Source organism: Onychomys torridus, chromosome 19 (genome assembly GCF_903995425.1).
Source record: "Onychomys torridus chromosome 19, mOncTor1.1, whole genome shotgun sequence".
NCBI classification, from domain to species: Eukaryota; Metazoa; Chordata; class Mammalia; order Rodentia; family Cricetidae; genus Onychomys; species Onychomys torridus.
The window spans coordinates 26389438-26415195 of NC_050461.1; the positions used below are offsets into that span (position 1 = coordinate 26389438).

A 25758-nucleotide genomic window follows, 5' to 3' on the forward strand; every position below is an offset into this window, starting at 1 on the left:
CCTAGGAATTGATTATGAGACTTAGTCCATTTTTTGGGGGGGTTAACCTGTCAATTACGAATTAAAAGTACAAAATATATATACCAAAGAAAGAAGCAGAATATTATTTACGCGAAAATCTGCTACACTTTCTTTTCCTTACCTGAAAATCGTTTGGTCGTTGGGGTTTCCTATTGGATTTGACAGTGCAAGATGAGTTGTGTCTTTTTACAGAGATATGCAGTCTTCAGTGTTTTTACAGCCTCGCTTACTACAGAAATGATACTTCTTGGATGTCTTGTCTTGAAGGGTGGACAAAATAAAACAACTGAAAACACTACGAGGAATGATAAACGATGAAGGGCTTACAGTACAAAAAACAGTGTGAAAAGGAAGACAAGTTTAAATATTGTTGTGTAAGAAAGCGAAGAAAATAATACAAGGATGAGAATAAGTAAAATGATGGGCTGGAACATCTGGGAAGGCAAACGTGGAGACAGGGAGAAGAGCTAATTAGCAGTCATTTTAAAGCTTATATTTTTATCAACTTATCAAAGCACCGACTCAACCTAAAATAATAATATCTCCCCCCAATTAGGCTTATACTTTCAAATTCTTAAAATATTTTATTATAAACAGCATTTTCTCTCACTCTGATAAATAAATAAATAAATAAATATTCCCCCAAGAGTACAGCTGAAAACACCACATGCTTGGTATTCAAAATAAAACCTGCAAAATGAAAACCAAAAACTAGTACCAAAACATACTCAATAGGAAAGAGTAACATTTAACCTTGTGAAAGCCATTGAGTTCTATCAGAATCCTCCCCCCCCAACCCCCACAGCAAAGCATAGCAACATGCACAATAAGCAATGGGGCTGCAAGTTCTCTAGCTGAGGTCAACAGGCAAGTAATCTAATGTCATGCTTCTGCGCATAAACTGGGTTTTCAACATTGGTGTCTCCAGTGTGTTCAAAGCCATGCATGCTGTTGTACTTCGGTGGGTTCTCCAATGGATACAGGACATCAGGCTGCTGCGAGGGATGGTACTGCCTGCTTGGTTCCATAAAGATCTTTTATGTGGTTAACGTGGGCAAAATGCAGTGATCTTTCAGTGGCCACCATACCTGGCCAAAGCTGCTGAGTCCCATTCATCCGGTATGCCTCTACAAGTCAGGAGGGAAATGCTGCTTTCCCCTGTGCTGGGATACTTATTATTATTTCTTTGAATTAGTATCGCCTTAAAGCTATGCTACAAACTTCTCACTCTGGATCTGCACTATTGAACTGATGTTGTTCTAGCCAGAAATAACCACCGTGTTACCTCCAATTTAGCTAAAGGGGCAGTTTGTATGTGTCTCACCCATAGGGCTCTAGGCACAAGACTATGTCTCCTTACTACCAGTTTGTACATTCATCAGAAGTATTGGTTAATCTTGTTTAATTAGGAAGAAAAAACATTTTTAGACAGGGTCTCACTATGCAGCCCTGGGGGCCTATAATCACAGAGACCCATTTGCTTCTACTTCTCCCAAGTCCTGGGAATTAAGGTGAGCATCGCTTCCCACGGTTTATTTAGTTATTTTTATCATCTTAAAACTCAATTTGAAACTTGCTCACAAACCTCAAATAAACACTTGAGGGTTCCTATTGAGGACTTTTATGCCAGCCAACCTGTTAGGGAAATACTGAAAAAAAAAAAAAGTTGACCTTTAAAAATGATAATGTGCATTTAAAAAACCCATCAGTCATTACACAAAGCCTGATTGTGTCAGTGTTGAATTTTCCCTTCTGCAGAACAGGAAGGAATCATTGTTAATGATCTATCTCGGGTTTCGGGAACCTCTGCCTGGTGGAACACAGTGTGAAAATACAAGAGCCTTTCGGGGCTTCAAAGCCCCGCAAGGCTATGAGATGGAACTTCCCTAAGGTAGGATGTGGAAGTCGGGGTCGGAGACGCCCCACGAGGGACCGCAGCTCCATGGGCCAGCCTCGCCATCGCCATGGCTCGCAAAAGGCAGAACTGTACCTGACTCACGGATATGGGCTCCTCGGCGCCGCGGTCATCCGCAGACTTGGGCACCTCCAGGCGGTCGATGAAGGTCTGCAGCTCCTTGCGGAAGGCCTTCATCTGTGCATTGATGCGGTAGAGCAGCTCGTGCTCCCGGATGCGGCTGCCGTCGTCCTCCTCGTCCATCAGTCCGAACAGGTCCCCGTTGGCCACGTAGATGCGCGCCTCGGTGATGATGGTGCTCGTGTCCGCGATGAGCCGATCGATGGTCTTTCCCAGGCGCTCGGCCTCGGAGCGGATGTCCTTCATCTGCTGTCGGTCGGAGAAGCTCTTGGGCCAGGGTCCGGGTGCCGGGTAGAAGGAGCGGGTGGGCGTGAGAGAGCGGATGTTCCGCACCTCCTCCGAGTCGCTCTCGCCGCCGATCGGCCCTTCGCGCTTGCGATGGGGAGGCCGGGAGTCGTCGTCGCTCTCCTTCTTGCCCGCGTCGCTCTCGGCGTCGCTGTCGCGGGGGCTGCCGCGGATGCCCAGGTGTGAGGCCAGGTCGTAGCGCTGCATGTTGGACATGAGCACGCGGTTCTCGTACTGCAGCTGCATGACCTTGCCGCTCAGCTCGTTGATCTGCAGGCGCGCCGCCTTCAGCTCCTCCTGCAGCGCCTCGGTCTTGGCGCTGTCGTGGTGCCTGGAGCTGTCGTGGCCGCTGGACTTGTACTTGTATTTGTTGAGCTCCGCGGTGATGCGTTTGTTCTGCTCCTCCAGGTCGGCCACGTTCCTCCGCAGCAATTCGGTCTCGTCCTCCACCAGCTGCAGGTGCTGCCGCAGCTCCGACAAGGACTCGCTCTGCTCCCTCATGAGGGGGTTGGCCGAGCCATTGAAGTCATCGCCCCGCAGGTCGTCCAGTTCGGCCTTCAGGCCTCGGTTCTCCACCTCGAGTTCCACTATTTTCCTGCCCAGGATGTTGGCCTCTTCCTCCACCAGCCGCAGCCTCAGCTTGAGCTCGGCCTCCCTGGTGCTGGGAGGTCCCCCAGCTTCTCCTTTGGGTAGAGGACTGTCCAGATCCCCATAGAAGGATCTGTACTTCTGGAGTTCGTGCTCAAATCTGTCCTTTTCTTTATCGATCTTGGCCATTTTCTTTCTCATCAGGGCAGCTTCTTCCTTAACGAACTGCAGCTGGCACTTCAAATCCTCATTGTCCTCCTCATTAGGGGGAAAGTGGGGGAAAGGACACGAGGTCATTTCTATGCAAATAGAGAAAACAACCGAGAAAGGACATCTGCAAAAATAACTTTCTTTTCCTTGTAATTGCTACTTAATGTCACAAAGAGAGTTGTGTGTTTTCTTCACATCACTTACGTTCTTTTTGCCCAGTTGAAAATTAAGGTAGTGTGTTCCAGAAAGAAAAGAGGGTAGGAAAAGGGGGAAATTTTGGTCACTACTATTCAGGGATCATTATATGTACCTACGGCTGCCAGCCACTTCCTGGTTCTCTCGCCAATGTTCTTTTTATTTTGGACTCCCCCAAACTGCCCTAAATATAAACCCTGTTGGCCCCAAGGAACATGTAGTCACTTTGTACTCACTCACTGCCATTTATTGAGCATGAGTGTGAACCAGATGCTCTTCAGCTCTTTACCAGAAGAAAACATTATTTGATTTAAAAGTCAGAATGAATGTATAATTAGGAATCAACTATACCTTCCTTGTTTATATACTCTCTGGGCTAAAGGTGTTGGGTGACTTGTTCAAGGCTACACAGTGGGAGAGAAGAAGAGTGATACATGACTTCACTTCTCTCTGACGCTATGGCTCCTGAGCATTGTGAGGGAACCATCTTCCACCCACTGTTATTTGCAGGAAAGTTGTTTCAAAGCCCATAAAGAACGGAAAGTCTCCCACTAGAACGATCCATGCAAGGTAAAACTGGCAGGCACTCTGCATGGTTTCTGATATAAGATGCACTGCCATCTGCTAAAATGGATAGAGTTGACTCTGCCTGTTGAAAAAACAATGGAACAGACCTGGTGAAGATCCTCTCACACATCCGTACTCAGGCCTCGGAAGCCTAATCATCAACTAAATTGAAGTGCTAACAAAGAAATAGAAATCTCTTTTAAGAACTTTCAAACAAGTTATTATGTCTGCAGTGGTTTGAAGAATGGGCTCATAGGCTCACAAATCTGAATCCTTGGTCACCAAGGGTAAAACTATTTGGGAAGTATTAAGAGGTGGAGCCTTCTTAGAAGAGCTGTGTCTCCAAGAGCTTTGGGGTTTCAAAAGTCTCAGGGCATTGCCAATGTACCCTCTCTGTTTTCTGTTGGTGGATCAAGATGTGAGCTCACAGCTGTTCCTGATATCACGCCTTTGCCCTGCTGTTATAATCTCTAGCCTTCTAAAACTGAAAACTCAATTAAATGCTTTCTTGTATAAGTTGCTGCAGTCATGATTTATCACAGTAATAAAATAGTAACTAAAACAGTTTTCAAGAACATTTTCTCAAAATTCACTTTGGTTTCCTTATTTAAATGAACAGATATGTAGATAGGCAGATGATAGATAGATAGATAGACAGACAAACAGATAGATGATAGTTTTGCAGCACAACAGATGGAGCTCAGGCCTGGCAATGCTATGCCAGCATTCTGCCAACAAGCAACATCCCTAATCCTTCTTTTAAAGATTGATATAAGCATCCCTTCTTTACTCAGACTTCTGGGTCACTGAAGTGTGAGATGCAGTCTGATAAAGAACTAGAGAATATGGGCTTCTGCTAGAGAGGATGGGCTTCTGCTAGAGAGGATGGGCTTCTGCTAGAGAGGCTCTGGAAACAAAACCCTTCTAACTACTAATGAGAGAACGAAGGGTCAGAGAGATGCTAAGTGGTGCAGAGGCTGAACACTACACTCCTTCTGCCATTATGTCCTGACTCCAGCCATCAGAGCAGCTGGAACTTTCACCTCTTTACAGGTGAAAAGGCTTGCCATGGCAGAGCACAGGTTAGTAGGTGACAGAGCAGAAGCTATATTCAGGCTGTTTGCAGAAGTGTTTTCATTTGAGCTGTTTCTAGAACAGAAGCTCAAATAGGGAAACTAGGGCAGTGGGGTAAAGTTGAAGAACTAGGATGTGTCGCCCTCTGTTTTCCTTGAGAAGCCGAGTGTGAGCACAGCGATCCAAGGTGAAACAGCTCCGAGTAATGCACAGAGTGGAGGCTGAAAGGGTACATCAAAGAAAGCTTCCATGGGAGTGTCCATTCCACCAGAAGAGAGAGATGCAGCCTTGCAGGAAGCTCTTGAGATCAAGGGTACCTTACAGTGTTTAAGACCACAGCAGCCGAAGATGAAAAAAAAAAAAAAAAATAACCCTTGAAGTTCTGAACTTTAGGGTCTTGGTAGACCTGATGACTTCAGGAACAGAAAGAACAAAGAGAAACAAATTCTGGGTGATGAATGTGGATTTAGGTATTTATAACACTGCCTTTATGGGACAGCATTTAATGGAGACTATATAAACATCTACCAGTAGGCATGTGGAATCTCAGGGCTGAGATCATGAAAATTTATGCTCCGAAACTTAGAGAAATCTTATATTTGACCAAAGGATGTGAGAACAAGATAACTTGATGTGATGACTGAAACTGTTGCAACAGTCATGAAGGCAACCAAACAAGAGAAGAAAAGAAAGGCACAAGGGTAAGAAATGCTCAAAGGTTTGGCAGGTCATGTAGTGTTGCGGGATATTTGTACACTGTGTGAAGATGTATTGCTGTGATTGGTGTAATAAAGAGCTGAACGGTCAATAGCTAGGGAGGAAGGAGGTATAGGTAGTGCTTCCAGGGACAGAGAGGACTCTGGGAAGAAGAAAGGCAGAGGTGCCAGGAGACACAGAGCAAGTGGGACATGCGAAAGGAGAGGTAACATCATGAGCCATGTGGCAGAATATAGATTAATATAAATGGGTTAATTTATATTATAAGAGCTAATGAGGATCCAGCCTAAGCTACAGGCTGAGCTTTCACAATTAATAAGAAGTCTCCATGTCATTATTTGGGAGTTGGTGGGACAGAGAAAGACTCATTACATAGTAGGTCACAACAATCAGAGAGGATATCTGACTAGTCAATATCAAATGTGATTTCACATACAATAAGTTTTATTGGAAAGTGTACTTAGATGAGACTTGGTAGCTGGGTAGAGTCACCTATATGGCAGAAACTTCATTTTCTATTACAGAAAAACTTTTCTTCTATTTACATATGGTGTGGTTTTAATCTAATTAGCACAGCAGTGGGTTTGATACAAACCACAGAGTGGAGCAGAACAATTCTGCACTGTGCTATGTCAAGCAAACCAAAGATAGAAATATGTCTGATTTGTATGCATATCAGCTCTCTTACCCAAAGGAATAAAAACATATTTAAGACTTGGAAATTTCCTATATGTGACTAAGTCATGTTAAGACTGAGTCTTAACATGTAGTAAGGGGAGGTGGACACAGAAATTGATTTACTTATTAGAAGCTAAGTCTTTTCAAGATACAAAGTGTGCTAGCTTATGCAACTCTGAGAGTTTAAGAACTCTGTATGCCAATGTGCTTTCTGTCTCTTTATCTTATAACCTACTTGCAGACTGCATTTAAAATTGGGCATAAAAACACCATACATAATTATTGAAAGAAATGGTTCACAGAAATTTGTTCTGTACAAAGTAATTGAGTGGTAAAATATACGCTCCACTTTTCTATATTAAAAAAAGGCAAGAAAACTCAAAATTCTCTGAGGTGGGAAACAAGTTGTGATTTCTGTCCATGTCAAAGACTCATTCACAGGAAGATAAAAAACGATGTATAAGAAAGGAAACATAAAGACAACAAACGGCTATCAAGATGCAAGCTGAGCCTGGCTTTGATCTGAAAGGCTAATGTTGGAAGCTAATACACACACACACACACACACACACACACACACACACACACACACACACGGAAGCAGAGTCCCAGGATGAATGAGCAGCTTATCAAAGGTCATGTAGACAGCATGTAACCAAGGTTTCAAGATAGGTAACCTGACTTGAAAGTGACTGCTCTCAATCTCCACTTAATATTATTTCTCATTTTGAATAGAGCCAGTCTGCTGTTGGAGGAAGGTAAAAGGAATAGATTCAAGAACATAAAGTAGATTCACAAAATGATATATAAAATGTATACAGATTATAATAGGTTAGGCCAGATGACATTGCCGTGACTGTAGATTCAAATAAACAGTATGCTGACATTTTCTAATCAACATATAAAATGAAACAATATTATATTATTTGAAAGTCTGTGCTGAGCATGCTAAGTGTTGGACACTACAAACGGATAATTCAAAGTGGAGTAGGATGGCCCCTGTTTATAAAATTGCCCTGAATAGGACAGATCATTTCATAATAAGAATTATGATACAAAAATGGGATGCTTACAGTAACATAGGTGTGTGGATCAACAGTCTGCCACCTATCTGAACAACCAAATCATTTCATAAGTTTATAAAGATGGAATAATTTTTTAACTGGCATTTTCCCCCAATAAACTTCCTAAGATGGATTTTAAAAATATGACACATTATAGTCTGAAAAATCAATGTGTTAGAAATGATAGCAGGTTCTGCAATACCACAGCACTACACTTACATACCTTCCAGGAAATTAATATCCAGAAATCAAAAGCTAGTGGACTGTGAGGCATCTTGACTTTTGTAGGGTACTAGGGTGTCCTGAGAAACTAAGAAAAGCTATGATGTCTTTTGTAGGAGGATTCCCACATGCTCCTGAAGGAAGAGGTCTATGCAACCAGGAACAAGGGTGGGAGTTCCTGAGAAAATGAGTCTACTTTAATGTAAGAAGTGTAATATATAAAAAGCAAGGTTTGAAAAATAAATTACTGGCTAAGGCTCACTCGTGATTTTTAGGATGGGAAACACATGGAATCACTGAAGACAGGAAGAATGTTCCTGGCAGCATGTGAAATGGTCCACCATAGAGCATTTGGAGTGAGGTAGCTAAAGTCCAGGCAGAGACAGACTTTTTGGACAGAGAAAAGGGATTTACTATCTTAGAATGAGCCTCTGAGATTCTAGAAATGTACTCCTGTAAGTATCTGGAAGAAAACTGGCCAAAAACTGGGTGGAAAGAGACAGCAAAGGGGGAAACATATTTAAAATGCTATGCTTTAAGGAAAGGATGTAGATAATGTATCAAATTTTGACTATAAGAGCATCATCATGTTGCTTAAAGCTACCTAAAGAGAAAGCTTTAAATAATTATTAAAATGTATCATGCATTTGTACTCTACATTCCAGTTTGCACACTTGAAGTTAGTATCTGGCTAAGTGTTTTGGAGCGTCACAGTGCCACTTCTGTCTCAAATATTTGTTTATTTTTCTATTTTAAAATCTGACACACACATTAGCCCACCCTAGTCTAAGAGCCAGTTTTTACTATAATGTATTTCTAATGTTTTTTTTTTAATTGTTTTTTAGTTAGGGTACGAAATAATGAGTCCCAGTATGACATTTTCATTTATATATATCATTGTACTTTGATCATAGTTGATCCCCATAATTTTCTCTTCTCTCCATTTCTCCTGCTCACTGGTCCCCTTCCTTGTCAAATACTTTGCCTTTTGCTTTCATGTCACATTTTTATGCAATTACATCAGTGTTCCACATATGAGAGACTTTATGTGATACTAATATACTAGGAGTTAGATGGACCTCCTGGCAGACAGACTGGGTGCACGGGAGTGGGGTGGGGTGGGGAGGTGGGGGGGGGGGGGGGGGTGGGGTTGGCTAAGAAATAAAGGTGGTGAATTTTCAAGATGGCCAGCTTCTTGCTCACCCTTCTACTACGAGACAAAAGTCTGAAAGTTTAAAATGAAGGCCTGGTTGGCTTTTGTCTCCCAATAGCAGGCTCCACACTGATAGACTGGCTCAGTAAGTTCACAGCCAGATCAGGACATATTACCCAACAACTGTGGGCTAACCAACAACCTAAAGTCAAGGGAGAAAATTTCTTCATAGACTTTAAAATCCAGACAACCAAAAGAAACTGGATTTTTCAGCTTTCCAAGTGCCCCCTTCTGCTTTGCAGAGGGTCCTTTTCTGCTACATGTGTGCATTCCCCCAATCCTCCAATAAATATCTTTCTTCAGCTGCTGATTCCATTTGTGGTGACTGAGACTTCTCTATGGCCACCTGCCACACTCTAGATTTTTCCTGTCCTTCAATTGTTTAACTGTCAGAAAAAATGAATCTGATCAAGGGCCCGAGACTGTATCCATGCTAGTTTATCTTTCATCCATTAGTCTTTGGTTCCATGTTATGTTTATTTTTTAAGCTTTAATTTTCATGCTTTCTCTCCTTCCTTTTGTCTTCTTGTCGATGGTACCAAGAATGACCATCATCATCATCATCATCATCATCATCATTGGTCTCTCTGATCCTTCTATTACCTTTTCTTACAGCATTCTTTATTCTGCAGATGCTATAGGAACAGTCATTACACTGACTTCATTAATCATGAAAGAATGAAATTAGCACTCTGGCACAGTTCTCAAATAAAGCAGCACAGAACGCACCAATGGCATGTTGTCATGGGCTTGCCATGTAAAAGTTCATGTGATATTGGTTGGTGCTAGCTTTCTAAGCAACTACTCCAAACATGTTACCACCTGTGTCTACAGCTACATAGTTGATAGGCATAATTGGTGTGTTTCACATAAGCCTATCAAGCCATTAGGTCTATTTGTAAATGTAGCTTATTAATATGTACATTTGGAGGTGCTTGATATGTGCTTTAAATTTTTTTTTGACATACCTCTGTGGGAGTCTGTTGAGCCTTTTTTTCAGATTTTGGCAAATCTTTACTTCCTCTTCTTTTTAAGGATAACTGAAACAAAACAAGAACATGATTAGTTTGGCAAACTAGTAGCTTTTAACCCAGTTGTTTCTAAGTGTCCTTATGTCATATGATGAAACCAAGACAAATAAAAAGAGTTCCTAAGGAAGGTAGAATTCCTGAGACAGACAGATTTAATTTTCCTGGAAACAGAGATTAAGTCACAGTAGAATGTAGCTGGCAATTAGTCATTTACTGTGAAAGACAGAGAACCAACTCAGACAAAATACAGACCCGAGACTCAACATGCTAGAGAACTCACATGCAGGCAAGGGCCTGTTAGCATTCTTCATCACTAAGAGAGAAAGAAGTGACTAAGTTGTTTCCATTGTTGGTTAGGTTGTGACAAGTTCACCAAGACATTTTCAGTGGACTCATGCAGAATTTACAGAACTTCATCCTTTCACCCCACACCCTTTCAAACAAATATCCATGCAACACAATAGGAAGTGGGAAGATGGGAAGAGTTCTTTATCTCAAGGAGTAGGTGGTCTGGGAGCCTCAGGAATGTGGACTTTTCCCAGAGAAGCTTGGAGTTTGGATCATTATTTAAAGTTTCCCATACATGATGAACTGGTCAAAATTAAAATTCAAGCAAACACTGATTCACAGAATATTAACAAGACCAGCCATGGACCAGCACTCTATAATCACTGATGCTCACTTCCGTTTCTCACTCTAATATAATTAGAATGAACCATATAAATACTAACTACCCATGTGTGACTATCTATCCTTTGCCACTAGGTATTGAGCTACAGAATCAAAGTTCAACTAGATACCACACATACCACCAGAGGCTCAAACTAGATAAGGGAGAGAGGAAGGCAGCAATTACAGTGCATGGTAGGAAATGCAATGTTTTAGGCTTCAGGAAGCAAGGATATTTTTCTTAGTGCAGCATCACCTCTGTGACAAAAATGTCTGCCACTTGGCAGAGGGTAGAAAATATTCACTGAACAAATGAGTAAACATAAAAATACAAAGGTCTAAAGCCAATGAGAAGAATAGGAATACATCGATATAACAGAAACAACTCAAAACAGGAAGCCTCGTGTGAATACAAAGAGCTGAAAATTAAATCCTTCATATGCTAACTTTTCATATACTATCCAGGGTGAAAGGAAGGTGTCTGCACAGGTAGTGGGGGAATGTATGGCTGTAACTGTTTTTATTCAGGATGAGATCCAACTACACAGGTCAACCAGTAGTGCATGTTGATATTCACCTGTAATTCTTTAGAGCAGTGTTTCTCAACCATGCTAATGCTGTCACCATTTGATACAATGGATCACATTGTGGTGACCCCTCAAAGCAGAAAATTATTTTGTTGCAACTGCATAACTCTAAATTTGCTACTCTTGTGAATCATAATGTAAATACCTGATATACGACCCTGTCAGGGTCGCAACCCACAGGTTGAGAACCAGTGTTCTGGAGTTCTACATTAGGTTATGTGATGATAGTTTACTCTTAAAAGAATACAACTCCCAGCTTCCCTTGCAGCTAGCCAAGGCAATTCTGGAAGGGGAAGGCTACTGAAGAAAACATGCTAAAGACCTTCCTGTCCCTTCAAAAGATTATAGCTATCTTTTTTCTCAGGGATTCTTAACTACCCATAGGGGTGAAATTATGCTCCTTTGCCTTATCTGCCAGTGAACACAGTCCTACCTCTCTAAAGTCAGATACTGCTCTTTCTCTGCCTTCCATCTCTTTTAAGTCACCTCAGAGATCTAACTTATGATGCCAAAACCCTGGATGAGAAGTCAGAGGCCACTAGCTGCTTACGCCCTCCAATGGACAAACCTCCCTGGCTCTCCTAGGTTTGCCAGTCCTAGGCCCTAGAAAACCTGGGAAGGCCACCTGTTCCTCTCGGGCAACCATTTCTTTTTACTCTCCATCTCCACCCTTCTCTCCTCTCTCTTTCCCAGACACAGTCTGATCTTCTAGCTGGGAGGCAAAGCACCATTCCACAAGAACATGCATGCAACCTACCCCAAAATGCCAGAAAAAAGTAATTTATAGGATCCAACTCAGAGGTGCTCTGGTTGGGTCTGGGGGTTCATGGGAGCCTGCCTCTGTCGAGACTTGATTTGCTCAGTCAAAGGCACTGGGGACTTTGCACTAGCTGTGTGAAAATCTGGCAGAGACTCTCAGAAATTTTCCATTGGCCTGACACTCCACATTGGTGGAACACCCTGAAACCTTTCAGTGCAGTTTCTTGAACCAGGAATCATAGGATCTGGGGGGAACACCCAACCTACTTTCCAGGCACATTTGGTCAATATAAAACATGGGGGACACTCTGAGTAGCAGGATATTGACCTCTGCTTTTACCTTGGTCCTATACCCACTGTATGGTTCAAATTATCTGCTCTAAAAGACACTCCTGGCCTGTTTGCTGGCTAAAAGGAGCTGCAATTATGAGAACTGAAACCAGAAACTCTCTTTGGCCTTTCAATGTAAATCTGGCTTCAGTATATGCTGGACAATCACTGTAGCTGCCCAGAATTTGGAACTTTTGGTCTTAATTTCTAAACTAATTTAAGATGACTCCATAAAACAAAATGGTAAGAGTGGTCTTGTGGGAGCCCATTTTCGGGTTCCTCATGGCTTTACCCAGCAGGTCCGCATAGAGGATGATTGGACCATGGGCCTGAGTGCAGGTGTCTGAGATTGTCTGCACTTGGCTGTGCTGGGGGAGGAGGTCTTTTGCTCCGCCCCTTGGCATCTCTATAAATAGCCTGGGGCAGAGACAGTCAGGACCCAGTTGGAATAGGTTCCAGGCCCTCTCGAGGCTATCCTTTATTTTCTATCTGTTTATCTCCGCACTATAAATCCTTCTATCTAATATTTCCTGCTGCTCACACTCAAGAAAACTCTGGGGAGCTGTGGCATTGGTGGGTAAAAGCCCCACTTGGTCTGAGGCCCCTCACCTGTAAAACTCACAGTTCACTTTCAACTTTCTCATCTCTGCCTCTCAGCCCTGGTTTGCAACTCTGTCCAGACCGGAATGCAGGCCCCCTCTGCCGGGCCTCTAAACTTGTATCTTTACAGTTCCTGAGAGAGAGTAGGACTCCTGCCTTCAGCCTGCCTTTGTTTCTGTCCCTCCAAGCCCTGGGTCTGTTCTTTTCATTCTCTGAATACTACTCCCCTCTCCTTGGTTTCGTTTACTAAAATGTTTATTGTTATAGATATCTTTGAAGCTTTTGCTAAAATGAAAACTTTATCCCAAGATCTAGAAAAGCATTGGGCACATGGTCTCAAAGGCTGTAAAATTCCAAGCAGGAAGAAAGGGCAGTTTAAAATCTGTCACAAAAAGGAGTTAAGATGAAAAGTCTATGTGTAAGTAATCTTAATTTGCTACACTATGCCATATATGTAACTTGGATTCAACTCTTGCTTAGGAAAATAGATGTTATTGAAGAAAAAAAGGGGGAAGTGTGTGCTTGATGGGATCATCTTATTGGGGAGCTGGGTTCAACTGTGAATAAATAGAAGTCATGAGACTTGCTGCTGCCACCTTAACTAATGACCTCAGCAGGATGGAAGCAACCATGAGGTTGACCACCATCTTAACTGGTGACCTCATGAGAGAAAGCATCCATGTGAGTTGGCCACTGTCTTTACTAAGGTTACAAAGAAGGCATGCCATGTGACCTCACCACTATCTTGCTTAATTTGACCTTGTGGTATAAACCAATTATGGTGGCACCCATAAAACTCCTAGTCCTACCGAGTCCACTGCTCATCACCGTATCTCCTTTTTATTAGACTAAACACTAGATCTCCAAGACGGTTTGTCTTCTTTTATTTTCCCTGGATTAAGAAGGCAACAAGAGTCCTCCAAGATATTTTGGGTGAGGACTTTTGTACTGAGAGTAAAAATTAACAGATGAGGACAAACCATGAACAAGGTTTTTAGAAAATAGGGATTGGGGCTGGAAAGATGGCTCAGTGGTTAAGAGTACTGACTATTCTTCCAGAGGTCCTGAGTTCAATTTCCAGCAACCACATGGTGGCTCACAACCATCTGTAGTGGGATCTGATGCTCTCTTCTGGCATATAGGTATATATATGTATGTATATGTATATGTATATACATATATATATATATATATATATATATAAAATTTTAAAAATAGAGCTTAAGGACAACATGTTTGATGATTAAAGATTATAAATTTTTAAGGATATAATGGTCTATTTAGGCTAACAGATACTAATCTCATCTTTTTTAGCTATTTGGAGAAACTGAGTCATATAAAAACCTGTGATATTTTGTAAAAGCACACTATAAAAGGATCAGGAAAATGAGGTTCTCAGTCTTTTTGTGGACTGTATTTATAGTCTAAAGTTTATTTTGATACTAAAGGATCTTTAATTTAAAAATATACATATTTTTTAAGGATATAATTTGTAAGGTTTAAGCCTAGCAGGGATAAAATTATAAAATCCTAATCTTAAAAAAGTTACTAACTTATTGTAAACTATTAAAGATAATTAAGATATACAAGTTAATGGTCAGTCACCTCATAAGTGACCAAATCCTTTAATGTGCCAGAACTGTTTGTAGTCATGCTAAAAACAAGTTAATTCATTTATAGAGACAAGCTTGGATGGTAACACCAATTTATGTTTGCCATTATATAGTTGTCAGTAAATGTTGTTAAAATTGGGCCTAAAACAAGTCATTCAAAACAAATTTAAAGTAAACTTAAAGTTTGTTTTATGGAAAATAAGATTTAAAATTAGGTATATTTTTAAAAAGCTGGTTATGAGAATTTGAATGCTTGAGTAAACTGGGTTTAATTTATAGGTACATAGGTACTGGAATGGCAGAATGTCCCCGGGCCCAAGCAGTTCCTTTGGATGGAGCACAATTCCACCAGAGTAAGTTGCATGCTAGCCTCATTACAGAACAAGGATGTATGGAAATAAGTCTGCTGCTTCTGCATCCAGCTGTGTGATCCTCACTTGCTCTGGCTGTGGACACCAGACCAGGAAAACATCCTCTTTAGCTACAGGAAAGGTGAATTACTCCTCATGTCTCACATGACAAGAGGACGGATTCTCTTGACCAGTGCAGGAACTTGGAGTTTGCACCCACTTTCTACAAATCTCAACAGAGAGGAGGCTAGCAATTACTCTCTCCACCTTCAATGTCTCCTGAACTGACATATGAAGATGCTGTGAACAAAAAAACCTTATACTTAAGCCTACCACCTGAGTGGTATGAGACCTGCATGCTAGTTCATTTGGTTGTGTCCTTTACCCTGGTTTTCAATTTTTCCTCTTAGCCAAAGCTAAGTCCGGGGTCCATACCCTAACCACCCATGTTCCCCAATTAAAGGAGCCACCAGATACTCCGTCTCCAAACTCACAGCCTTGGAATTATTCAGAATATCCAAGTGGTGACTTTGGAAATTTTTCCATTTCTCTTTTATATTGTCAATTAGATGCTGACTTTAACTGACTTCTTTTACAAAGCTTCCAGGTTCTTGCTCTTTGTGCAGGAGTCTGATGTAAACAAACAGCTAATTACAGTTACCTTATTCTCCCACAGAACTCTGGTGCATGGTCCAGCCGGTTGTACAATTACATTTAACCTTATATTAACTCAATATTTACCCTTTTATTGACTTATGTTCATTTTGATGTAATTTCATCTCCTAATAATCTCCACAGAGTTGTACAGTTATTACCTCCTGACTTATGTTCTGGATCTTTGCCAACCATTAAGTTTTATCATGGTCCCTTAGATAGACCACTCTGCTGCCCACAATTGGCAACCTATGTCATCTTGAAGCAGTTAGAGAGATCAACACCCCCCAAACCCTGAAAGCAATTTGGGTGACTAATGAATCAGGAGCCACCCCACTTATCCCTCTTCTTGCCACTCAGAACTTAGAATGAAAATGTCTAGGCTTAAAGGCTTCCTTGAATCAACTAACCTCCTGGTCCCATCAGCTCTCAGAAAAATCCTTAGAGAAACCTCAGTTCAGATTAACATCCACCAGGACCAGCTGGATTCCTTGGGTGTTGCAGGGCTCTAAAATGAAAAGGGACTCGATCTGGCTACTGCTAATGATGGGATTTGTGCTCTCCTCCACAAACGCTGCTGCTTCTACGTCAGTGCAATCTACCTAGTTTGTGATGGGGCCCTAGACACAGACAAAAATTCAACCACAGGCCTCCTAAGGGTGGGCATCTGGATCCTTCCCACTCTGGCTCCTCTCCTTGATCACTTCTTTCTTCCTTATGTTTTTACCCTGTCTTTTAAAATGTTTTAATTCCTGAACTTCACCCTAAAAAAGAAAAAAAGGTCCACATAAGCTCCCCCAATGGCGTTCACCCAACAACAGCTCTGTGGAGAGAGACTCTGGCTGCAAAGGACCTTCATCCTTCAACCCAGGTTCTTCACATTCGTCTTCTCCTTTCTCCTGTTCCCTTCCCTTGGTGCTCTGGAGCTCCCTGTCACTTCTACTAGCTCATGTTAGTGCAGCTCTTCTGGCAGTGGGACTAGTCACTGTCACTGTGAGTCAACTCTGTACCCACCTCCTCTCACTGACCCACTCCATCCTTCCCACCTCTTCTCCCCCCTTTCCCTCCACCTTTCCAGGAAATCTCAATTTTACTCTATAACCAAATTATCTGCTTAATGATTACTTTTCAATAAGTCTTCCCAGAAGCACAGTCACTTGCATGATCCATCCTAGTCAATCAAGTTAAAACTCCTCTCCACCAGACGACCCCTCTCTTCAACAAATGCAGAACTATGCTCCTCCAGCAACAACCCTCCATAGCAGGAAACAACTAAGAAAGAATCTATGTCCCCGTTTTTCTGTATCTCTATTTTTCTCTCTCCTTAGAGTTGGAAATGATATTTCCTTCCAGAAGACTACACCTCCCAACTTCCTTTGAGGCAAGGCAAAGCAACTCCAAAGAGAACAGGGGGAGAAAACATGGCTCAGTCATTTCTGCCCTATAATGGGTTGCAGCCATCTTCTCCCTCAGGAGTTCTCAACCACCTTCATGGTGTGAGGCATTCTTAATCACCTAGGTGGGTGGAATTATGCCTCTTCACCTTGCCTGCCAATGGCCATGGTCCCACCTGTCTAAAGCTAGAGGCCTGCCATCTCTTTGAAGCCACCTTAGAAGTCGTCTTAGAATTGGAAGCTGTGGGTTCTGACTCGGTAGCTGTCAAGAAATAGTTCCAAGAATACCAAGAATATAGAGGTTTGAGTTGGAAAATCTAGCACATTCTATATAGAAGCTATCTAAAGGAAGACCTAAATTTGTTTTCACTGAGTATTTATTGAATATTTTTATAAAGAACTTACTCTATTATTGCTTATGGCCCACTTCATCCTGTGCCACAGTAATAATAAAACCAATGCAATCATCATTCTTCCCAATTTGCTTGCCATGACCAGTTCACTGTCCAATTCAATGATGCCACAAAATCATCAATAATGTAAAAATATGATTAACTGGCCTTGACTGTGCACTAATTCATGTCAATAGTCTACATGTACCTCAACTAATCAATTTGAAGTTGCTGAACCAAGAACTTAGCAATGTAGACAAACAAATGCCTTTTTCCATGTGAAGTCACTAAAATAGCATCACTAATGTCACCAGGAAGCTGTTAGAAAAGTAACCTCTTGAGACCCATCCTAGGTCCAGTGAATCAGAAACACTAAGGCTGAACTACAATTTAATAAAACCTGGAGTTTTTTTCTTCTTTTTATCTTGAGAGAGAGTTTCAACTATGTAGCCTAAGCTAGCCAGAACTAGCAATACCCCTGCTTCATCTTCCTGAGTGGTCCAGATTACAGATAGAGGCAGCTCACGTAGCCTCAGCCAGTGGTGTTGCTGTTAAGTCCAAAGTAACTACTGGGATTTTAGTAAGATTGCTTAAGCCTGACAAGCTGAACTGGGTTACCAGGACCCTCATGGTGGAAGGGGAGAACTGATTCCTGGCACATCTTACTAGGCATGCACCAGTCACAAGTAACTCCCAATAGAGAAATAAATAAATAAATAAATAAATAAATAAATAAATAAAGGAAGGAAGGAAGGAAGGAAGGAAGGAAGGAAGGAAGGAAGGAAGGAAGAAGGGAGGGAGGGAGGAAGGAAGGAAGAAAGAAAGAAAAATAGGTGTGTGTGTGTGTGTGTGTGTGTGTGTGTGTGTGTGTGTAAACAAGCAACAACTTAATATGTAAAAGAATCCTATTCTGGCCCAAGTCTGTGATCCCTAATTGTTTTCAATTAGATCACAAAGGAGAAAGGATTAATCCAGTCTCTGGCTAGACCTGGTAAGGAAAGCTAGGGATGAATGAAAGCTACTTCATTTCTAGAATGAAGTAGCACCTTACATTGAATCAGATGTATAAGTAGTCAGGCCATGGTAGATGGAAAGAAAAAGAGAAGAGAGAAGGAATTATAAATCTTTTATGTAGTAATATAATCTATTTCTGAGAAACAGAAGTTCAGTATGGGTATGGCTGAAAGGGACTTCAGTATAATGTGAGCTTCTTAGTGACCTAAGTCAGATCTGGAAAGATGTGGAAGAGGTCTGGATTCTATCTCATTCATGTTAAATAATTGTTTAATTAGGAGCAATAGCAACTTTTGAGAAAAACGTGCCATTAGACCATGACAGTTCAGAAACACAAAGACACACAGATGGCAGTTCAAATGGCCTCAAGATGAAGGACAGGTGTGCAAGAGTTAGGAAGGGAGATGTGTTGTCATTCTGAAAATATTGCTTGCTGTTTGTGTTGCACCCATTGCACATATACAATGGGATGGCTAGTTTTAACTGTCAGCTTGAAACTGTCTAGAATCACCTTGGGAAGGGAATAGCAATAATAGATTGTCAAATTAGGATGGCATGGGGGCATGCCCATGGCAGGAAGGTATCTTGAGTGTGTTAATTAAGCCAGGAAACCTGCCCAGCTTGTGTGGCACCATTCTCTATGCAAGAAATCTTGAACTGGATGAGTGGAGAGAAGGGCCAGAGCACATGCCTGCATGCACTCATTGCCTGCTCTTGTTTTGGGTCTCTTCTAGATGCTTCGTTTTTGTTGTCTTGACTTCCCTACAGTGACAGACTATAACTGGGAACCAAGAGCTAAAATAAACCCTTTCTCCCTTATGTTGCCTTTGTCTGGGTATTTTCTCACAGCGACAAGGAAATACTGTAAACAAATGTTACTGCAGTAGTTTGAATGTAATTGTTCCCCATAATCTCATAGAGAGTGGCACTAGTAGAATTGTGGCTTTGCTGGAGTGAGTATGGCCTTGATGGAGGAAGTGTGTCACTGTGGAGGCAGGCTTTGAGATTTCCTATGATCCGGATACCACCCAGTATCTCAATCCCCTTCCTGTTGCCTTCTGATTAAGAAGCATGCTGCCATGCTCCCTGCCATGATGATAATGGACTAAACCTCTGAACTGTAAGCCACCACCTCAATTAAATGTTTTTCTATATAAGAGTTGCCAGGGTCATGGTGTGTCTTCACAGCAATAGGAACCCTAACAAAGTCAGTCCCTAAAAATATTTTTCCTCTAAAATTGTTTGTATAGATTAAAAACAGGACGAAATTATTTAAAACAGTAAGAGTTCTCTAAAGGCAACAAATTGGTAACATGAAAGATAGAGAATAACTGAAGAAACTGTTATTCCAGAATGGAAGAATTCTAGAAAGTTATCTAGGGTGCCTGACTTTTGGAGGCTTTTGCAAAGTTAAATCACACAAGCAGCAGGAAGAAAGAGATGAGTGTATCCATAGACACATTAACCTCAGAGGAGAAGCAATGAGACAGAGACCCTGAAGATGGGGGGTAGAGGAAAACACTGAAAAGATGGATCTGCTTTGAGAGCCAGGAACTTTACATTTTGTCCTGTAGAAAATGTTAACATGAGACCTATGAATGTGCCCCAGAGAAATGCTGAAACCAGGGCATTCATTCCTGGGAGGTAATGTGTTTTAGTAGCATTTAAATAGCACTTAAGTGGGGGTGCTAAAGTGAAGTGCTGTGCAAAATCCTTTCCCTAGAAATTAAGGTGTATTGCTTTTTAATAAGACTGAGGGACTAGAATACCTATAAGTATCAGATTTAATTTTTCAATAACCATGTAATCATCTATTCATATTCCAGTATGATTTTGTTCGCTTTCCAACGACTATAAAATAAAAGGGAGATTGAGTAACGTAGAAGAACTTAGAGCAGTGACCTCTCCCCACCACTTCTGTTGTTCTGCTCAACCTTCACTCACTCAACCTAGAATCTTCTACAGGTGTGTGTGTCAGGGGGTGGATTAGAATCAGTTTTGGGAGGTAACAGTAATATCTCAAGTCCTCTCTACTGGCAGTCCAGGCACTTCAGATGGCTCTCCAGAGATGCCTGTGGGAAATATTGCTTGTTCAGTTTCTTCTTTGCATTTCCAGCCCCAACTTGTTTAAAAGAGGCCACCATGCCTCTTCTCATGTGAGAACTGGGAAATAGAGTGTTGCCAATAATTATGTGTGCACAGCAATTAAACAAAATGAAGTGTTTATGTTCCAAAAGTGCTAGTAGATTGCTTTTTTTAAATAAAAATTTGTAATTGGGTCTACGTCTGCTTCTTCTGTTCTGCTGTTTTGGTTCTTTTAACAGGGAGTCTTGCTCGGCAGCCCTGACTGGCCTAGCACTCACTATGTTCCCCATGCTGGCGTTGGCTAGCCCCAATCCTCCTGTACCAGCTCCTGAGTGCTGAGATTACAAGTGAGCTCCAGACTGAACTTTGATTGTCTGGATTTGTAGCCTCTTTATATTTTCAATAGTTTAAGAACCAAGAAGTTGCCTAAAACCCCACCAAAAGATATATTATGTATATCAAAATATAAAATGAGACCCATTTTTAGGGTGCTTAAATCAATGAACTAACAATATTAGTGCCTATGATTTTTTATAGAGCAATAAATATGGCTGTGTCTATTGCTAAACACTTTGTGTGTAGCTCCTCTTTGAATCTGGCCACTGCTTTAGGAGTCTGACATCACAGTATGATATCATCATGACTGGATAAACTACCCACCTGACAGATGTTAAACCAGCATTGACATTGCCAATTTCAGAACTCTTGATCTGAATAACTACATTTAACTGTGACCCACAGAGACAAAGACACAGTCTAGCCACCAGCTCTATAATCTCTGAGCCTACCCTTCTCATGCTTTCAGAGTATGGCCCCCCAGGCATGGGAACCTCCTTTACATATATTACATATATGTAATGTGTCTTTGTATCTTATACACAGCACAAGTGACATATGCACTTGTTTTCAGAGTCTGAAGTACCTGTCATATCATGTCAACATTGGAGGGAGGTCCAGGGATATACCACAAAACACTGGGGGGAAATTGCAAGAAGCAGGAACCCTGTCTCAATTAAGTCTTGGAAACTGGGCACAGCAGTGCATATCTCTCATCCTAGTTGTTCAAAAAGGAGGCAATAGGATCAAGAATCCATAACTAAATAGCAAATTTTAGACTAGCATAGGCTACATGCAACCATTTCTCAAAACAAAAGAAAACAAAAACCTAACAAGCAACCAGGCCTTAGAAGGGCACCAAAGGGTCTCTTGTCCCTAAAGTCACCCCTTTCTTCACTGACATGAGAAAGCCTAGAAAGACAGCATACCCAGACTCTCCTTAGAACACACTGTCCATTCTCACCCTCAGTGGGTGAGATGGGTTTCCAAGCTTTATGCCAAGGCATGATCTTGTATCTAAAGGAGATGTGGGCAAGAGGGGCAGAAGCTAGTGTGGGTAGGCCAGTGGCTTCCTACCTGGCATATACTCAGAGGCATCTTGATTCTATGTTTATCCTAGGAATACTAGATAAGGTCTCACTCTGAGATCTGTGAAAGCTGGTTTCAGACACACGATGATTCCCTTTCTCATCCTCCAGAGCACTGGCATTATAGGCGTGAACCACCACATCTGGCTTTTAAAAACATTCTGATTAGTGTGTTTGCCCTGGGCATTTGCCAATATTTTGACTCCAGAAGAGATTTTTTTAAAATAAAAACAGATTTTATTTCAAAAGTTCACCTTTCAGTGCTAAATTGTGAATGCATCTTTTAATCAAGTTCCAACAAGCACTGGAAGTATGACCTGAGTTAAGAGGTAATGAGTTTATCTAGCATTCACACTATTACAGGGCTTGGATAATATCACACAGCTTTGAAATGTTTCTTTTATTTGAACTTCACTTTCAGAAAGGGATTATATGCGGGTCTTTATAGTGAACCCTTCCCAGATCTAACTTCCTAATTAAATTCTGCCAACCCCTGAACAAGGCAAAGAGCATGAGAGACTTCAGAGCACTCCATCTTAAATGGGATGTCTTCATCAAATCTCTCTCCTCAAGGTTCACTGATCTATGAGAAGAGAAGACAAAAGCTTTTAGGAGCCAGAGTTGATGGATGACTCCAAAGAAACACTGTCTTCCAGACACAACCATACTGCTGCAGGTATGAACTCACAAAGAATATACCAACAGGCCCAAGACTTACAGATTCAAGCCACATGGGGGTCCTAGCATTGAGAGGGGTAAGTGGACAGGGCTCCCACCTGTAATCAAGAAGCTTTCTGCAATTCATAGATGATGGCAAAGGAATAAAACATTTTTCTCCAATGGAGTGTTACTAGGTAATTCCACATGCCCAGGAGCTGTACAACACCAAATTCCATAGTTTTTGGCTTTTTTTTGTTTCATTTTGCTTTGTTTTGGCATGTTTTTATCTTACTGATCTTCTGCTAGTTTGTTCCAAGTTTTATGCGCACACACGCACACACACACACACACACACACACACACATTTATGTTCGTTCTTTTTGAAACACAGAGAGCAAAAACATAAAGTTGGTCATGTGGAGAGGTGAAAAGGATCCAGGGGAAGTTAGGGGAAGGGAAAACATGATTAAAAATATAGTGTATGGAAAAGAATTATCAAATCTTCTGTAAGTTTTAGCAAATTTGGCTTTTCCTTCTGCTCCTCCAGTTGTTGTTGGCAGAGGAAGAAAGATAACCTCCATTTACATAAGACTCCCTAGTAAGTCAGAGTTGAAACATGAAAACAAATGCAAAAAGGGCTGTACCCAAGAAACTGTAGGATCAGGTTTGACAAGACTCCATGAAGAGTTAAGATCAAGAGCAAAGGATGAATAGTGTGGAGAAAGGAGAAAAAGAAAGGCATCATTAACTCATGTTCTCCAAGAATCAGCCTTAGAAATTGACTGGCACTTTAACTCTAGGATTTGTTTCCAGGACATAATACTAAATAGAAACACTGTGGCATTTTTATGCTCAATAAGGAAGGTAACCCTTTCCTGAGGATGCTCAGTCTTAAAGGTAAAAGTCAAAGGTAGAGTTATTAGTTTAACTTACGAGGGAGCAGCCCCAAATCTGCACCCAATATATCAACCTCTTCTGTGGGATACTTTTGTCCTATTGCAGAAGCAACAGACCTTATTTTGGCCTTTTGAGTTGCAGCAGCCAATCTTATTTTATCTTTTGTCTAGCTAATGCCTAAATAAAAACAGCTTTTAAAGTCTGCAAAACAAACAAGAACATATTTTTCTGCCCTAAGAATTTTTAGAGATGGTTCAGCAGTTCAGAATAATTCTGCTTTTGCAGAGGACCTGGATTTGGTTTTGAGCACACACATGGCAACTCACAACTGCCTGTAACTCCAGTTCCAGGGGGATTCTATGTTCTCTTCAGGCCTCCAAAGTTCCTACATGTACACGATGCACATACACACACTCAGGTCTATACATATGCACATAACAACATAAATCTTTTAAAAAATTATTGATTCAATGCCAAAGTGAAATTGCAAGGGTCAGATTACATTCTTTAAAAGTTTTTTTTTTAATAAAAATAATTCAATTACTTTTCTCTCCTTTAGCTATTTCTGTGAATACATACACTGTGAATATGTGTTGCTTTCATTGGTTGATAAGTAAAGCTGTTTGGCCAATGTCGAGGCAGAATAAGATTAGGCGGGACATTCATACTGAAGATGGAGACAGAGAAGGGTGGAGTCAGGCAGACACTGCCACCACCAGGACCAGCAAGATGTGAGAGAACAGGTAATGCCATGAAGCCATGTGGCAAAACATAGATGAATAGAAATGGATTGAAGTGAGTTATAAGAGCTGGTTGATAATGAGCTTGAGCCATAGGCCATACAATTTGTAATTAATACAAGCCTCTGTGTGTTTACTTGGGACTAAGTGGCTGCGGGACAGGGTGGGACACAGGAAAACTTTCTTGATACAAGTTCTTCCATCTGTTCCCCACTATGCTAAGGTAGATACATATAAAAGAGTCCAGATTGACTATGGGATGATGTTATTAGAGATTATAATGTATGAACTTGTGAGATACCGATGAATGAGAAAACTTTAGTCTTTTTCTGCATGGGAATCAGGGTTCTTACTTTAGGATCAAATAAATTATATATAGTCTTTTTCTTTAAATGTCATTCTTTGTTGCTAATAATGACTTTAGAACACATCTAAACTTTTCTTAGCATATTACTTGGTAGTAGTGCTTAAATGTTTTTAGGTGAGAAAACCAACCCTCCATGACTATCATAGCAAAGTTTAGGTGAGCCAGAACTTGAAAACTTAACTCCAGAGAAGTCAGAGGTCTTCGAGGCCATGTACTATCAGAGAGAAACAGAGACTTTTTATTTTTATTTTTATTTTTTTTTGTCAATGGGATGCAGTTGCTATAGAAACACATGAGGAGAGCTAAGAGGAAACTAATAGCTGAGGCTTACCCAGATTTGTGAAAATGTCTCTTCTATAAACCAGATGTAGATCCAGTGATTGCTGATCTTTTATACTATGGTTTTTATTATATGATCAAATCATTTTCTTTATATATAAGGAAAACTTGATTCCCCAAGGGTCTCTGGGCTCCCCCAGGGAACTCAAAGCTACTAGTGAGGTAGTTTTATTAAATAAATAATTTCTTCATCTTTATGAAAACATTCTTTTTGAATAAGGATGATCAGTTAGAATGTCTGCCAAATTATTGATAAAAACTGATGTGAAAGCCAGACCACCTTATTTCTCAAGGCAAAGGCACATGATGGATGCTTCTTTGATATTCATATTATATTATTCTTAGTTAGATACCAGCCAAAGACTTTAGAAAACTATTGAGTAAGTTGGATTTAAGACTGGGAGATTTTTGCACCAAAGGTATTTTTTTCTAATTGGAGACTATAGTTTATAATTCATGAAATAATTATTAAAATTATTTTATTCCTTACTTACTCCATCTATGGGTAAAGTGTGTTTTTAAGCTGCGACTGACATCCATCAACAAATGCAGAGATTCCTAATCCCATCTAATTTGCTGAGGTTATTAAGTTGGATAGTAACCATTACTCTGGTTTACCAATTAAAACATTTAGGAAACTATGTCTGGCAGTGATAGTAATTTGTTATGGACTTTCTCTACAATGAGGCAAAGAAAATAAGTCCAATCTCTACTACATGGTGTCTTAACTAACTCCAATCATGGAGGAAATGGTCTTAATGGGGGTGTATACATTTGAGAATCTTGAAGCAAATATAGCTGAAGGTGCTATTCCAAAATGTCGTGATGCTAAGGAATGGATATTGTATGAGTGTTTGAAAATTTATCTTTATACTAGTATATACTTAGGAAATTTGATAAAACTTTCATATGTCAGAACAGTCAATAATTTATGAAGTGCACTCAAAAGGAGTAAAGGAATTTCCTGGGAGTGGTTCTTGGGAT

At 40.9% G+C, this 25758-nt stretch overlaps 1 protein-coding gene across 2 annotated transcripts in view; it reads right to left on the reverse strand.

The window, feature by feature from the left end:
• Window positions 1-331: 331 nt before the first annotated feature.
• Window positions 332-25758, reverse strand: part of Soga3 (SOGA family member 3) — a 54345-nt gene continuing 28918 nt past the window's right edge. For both annotated transcript variants that reach the window (XM_036168775.1, XM_036168774.1), the window contains exons 5-7: window positions 9838-9909; window positions 2012-3187; window positions 332-455 (exon numbers count right to left, since the gene is read on the reverse strand). In XM_036168775.1, the coding sequence (XP_036024668.1) occupies window positions 345-455; window positions 2012-3187; window positions 9838-9909 (1359 nt within the window). In that variant the 3' untranslated portion in view covers window positions 332-344. The remainder of the gene's footprint in view (window positions 456-2011; window positions 3188-9837; window positions 9910-25758) is intronic.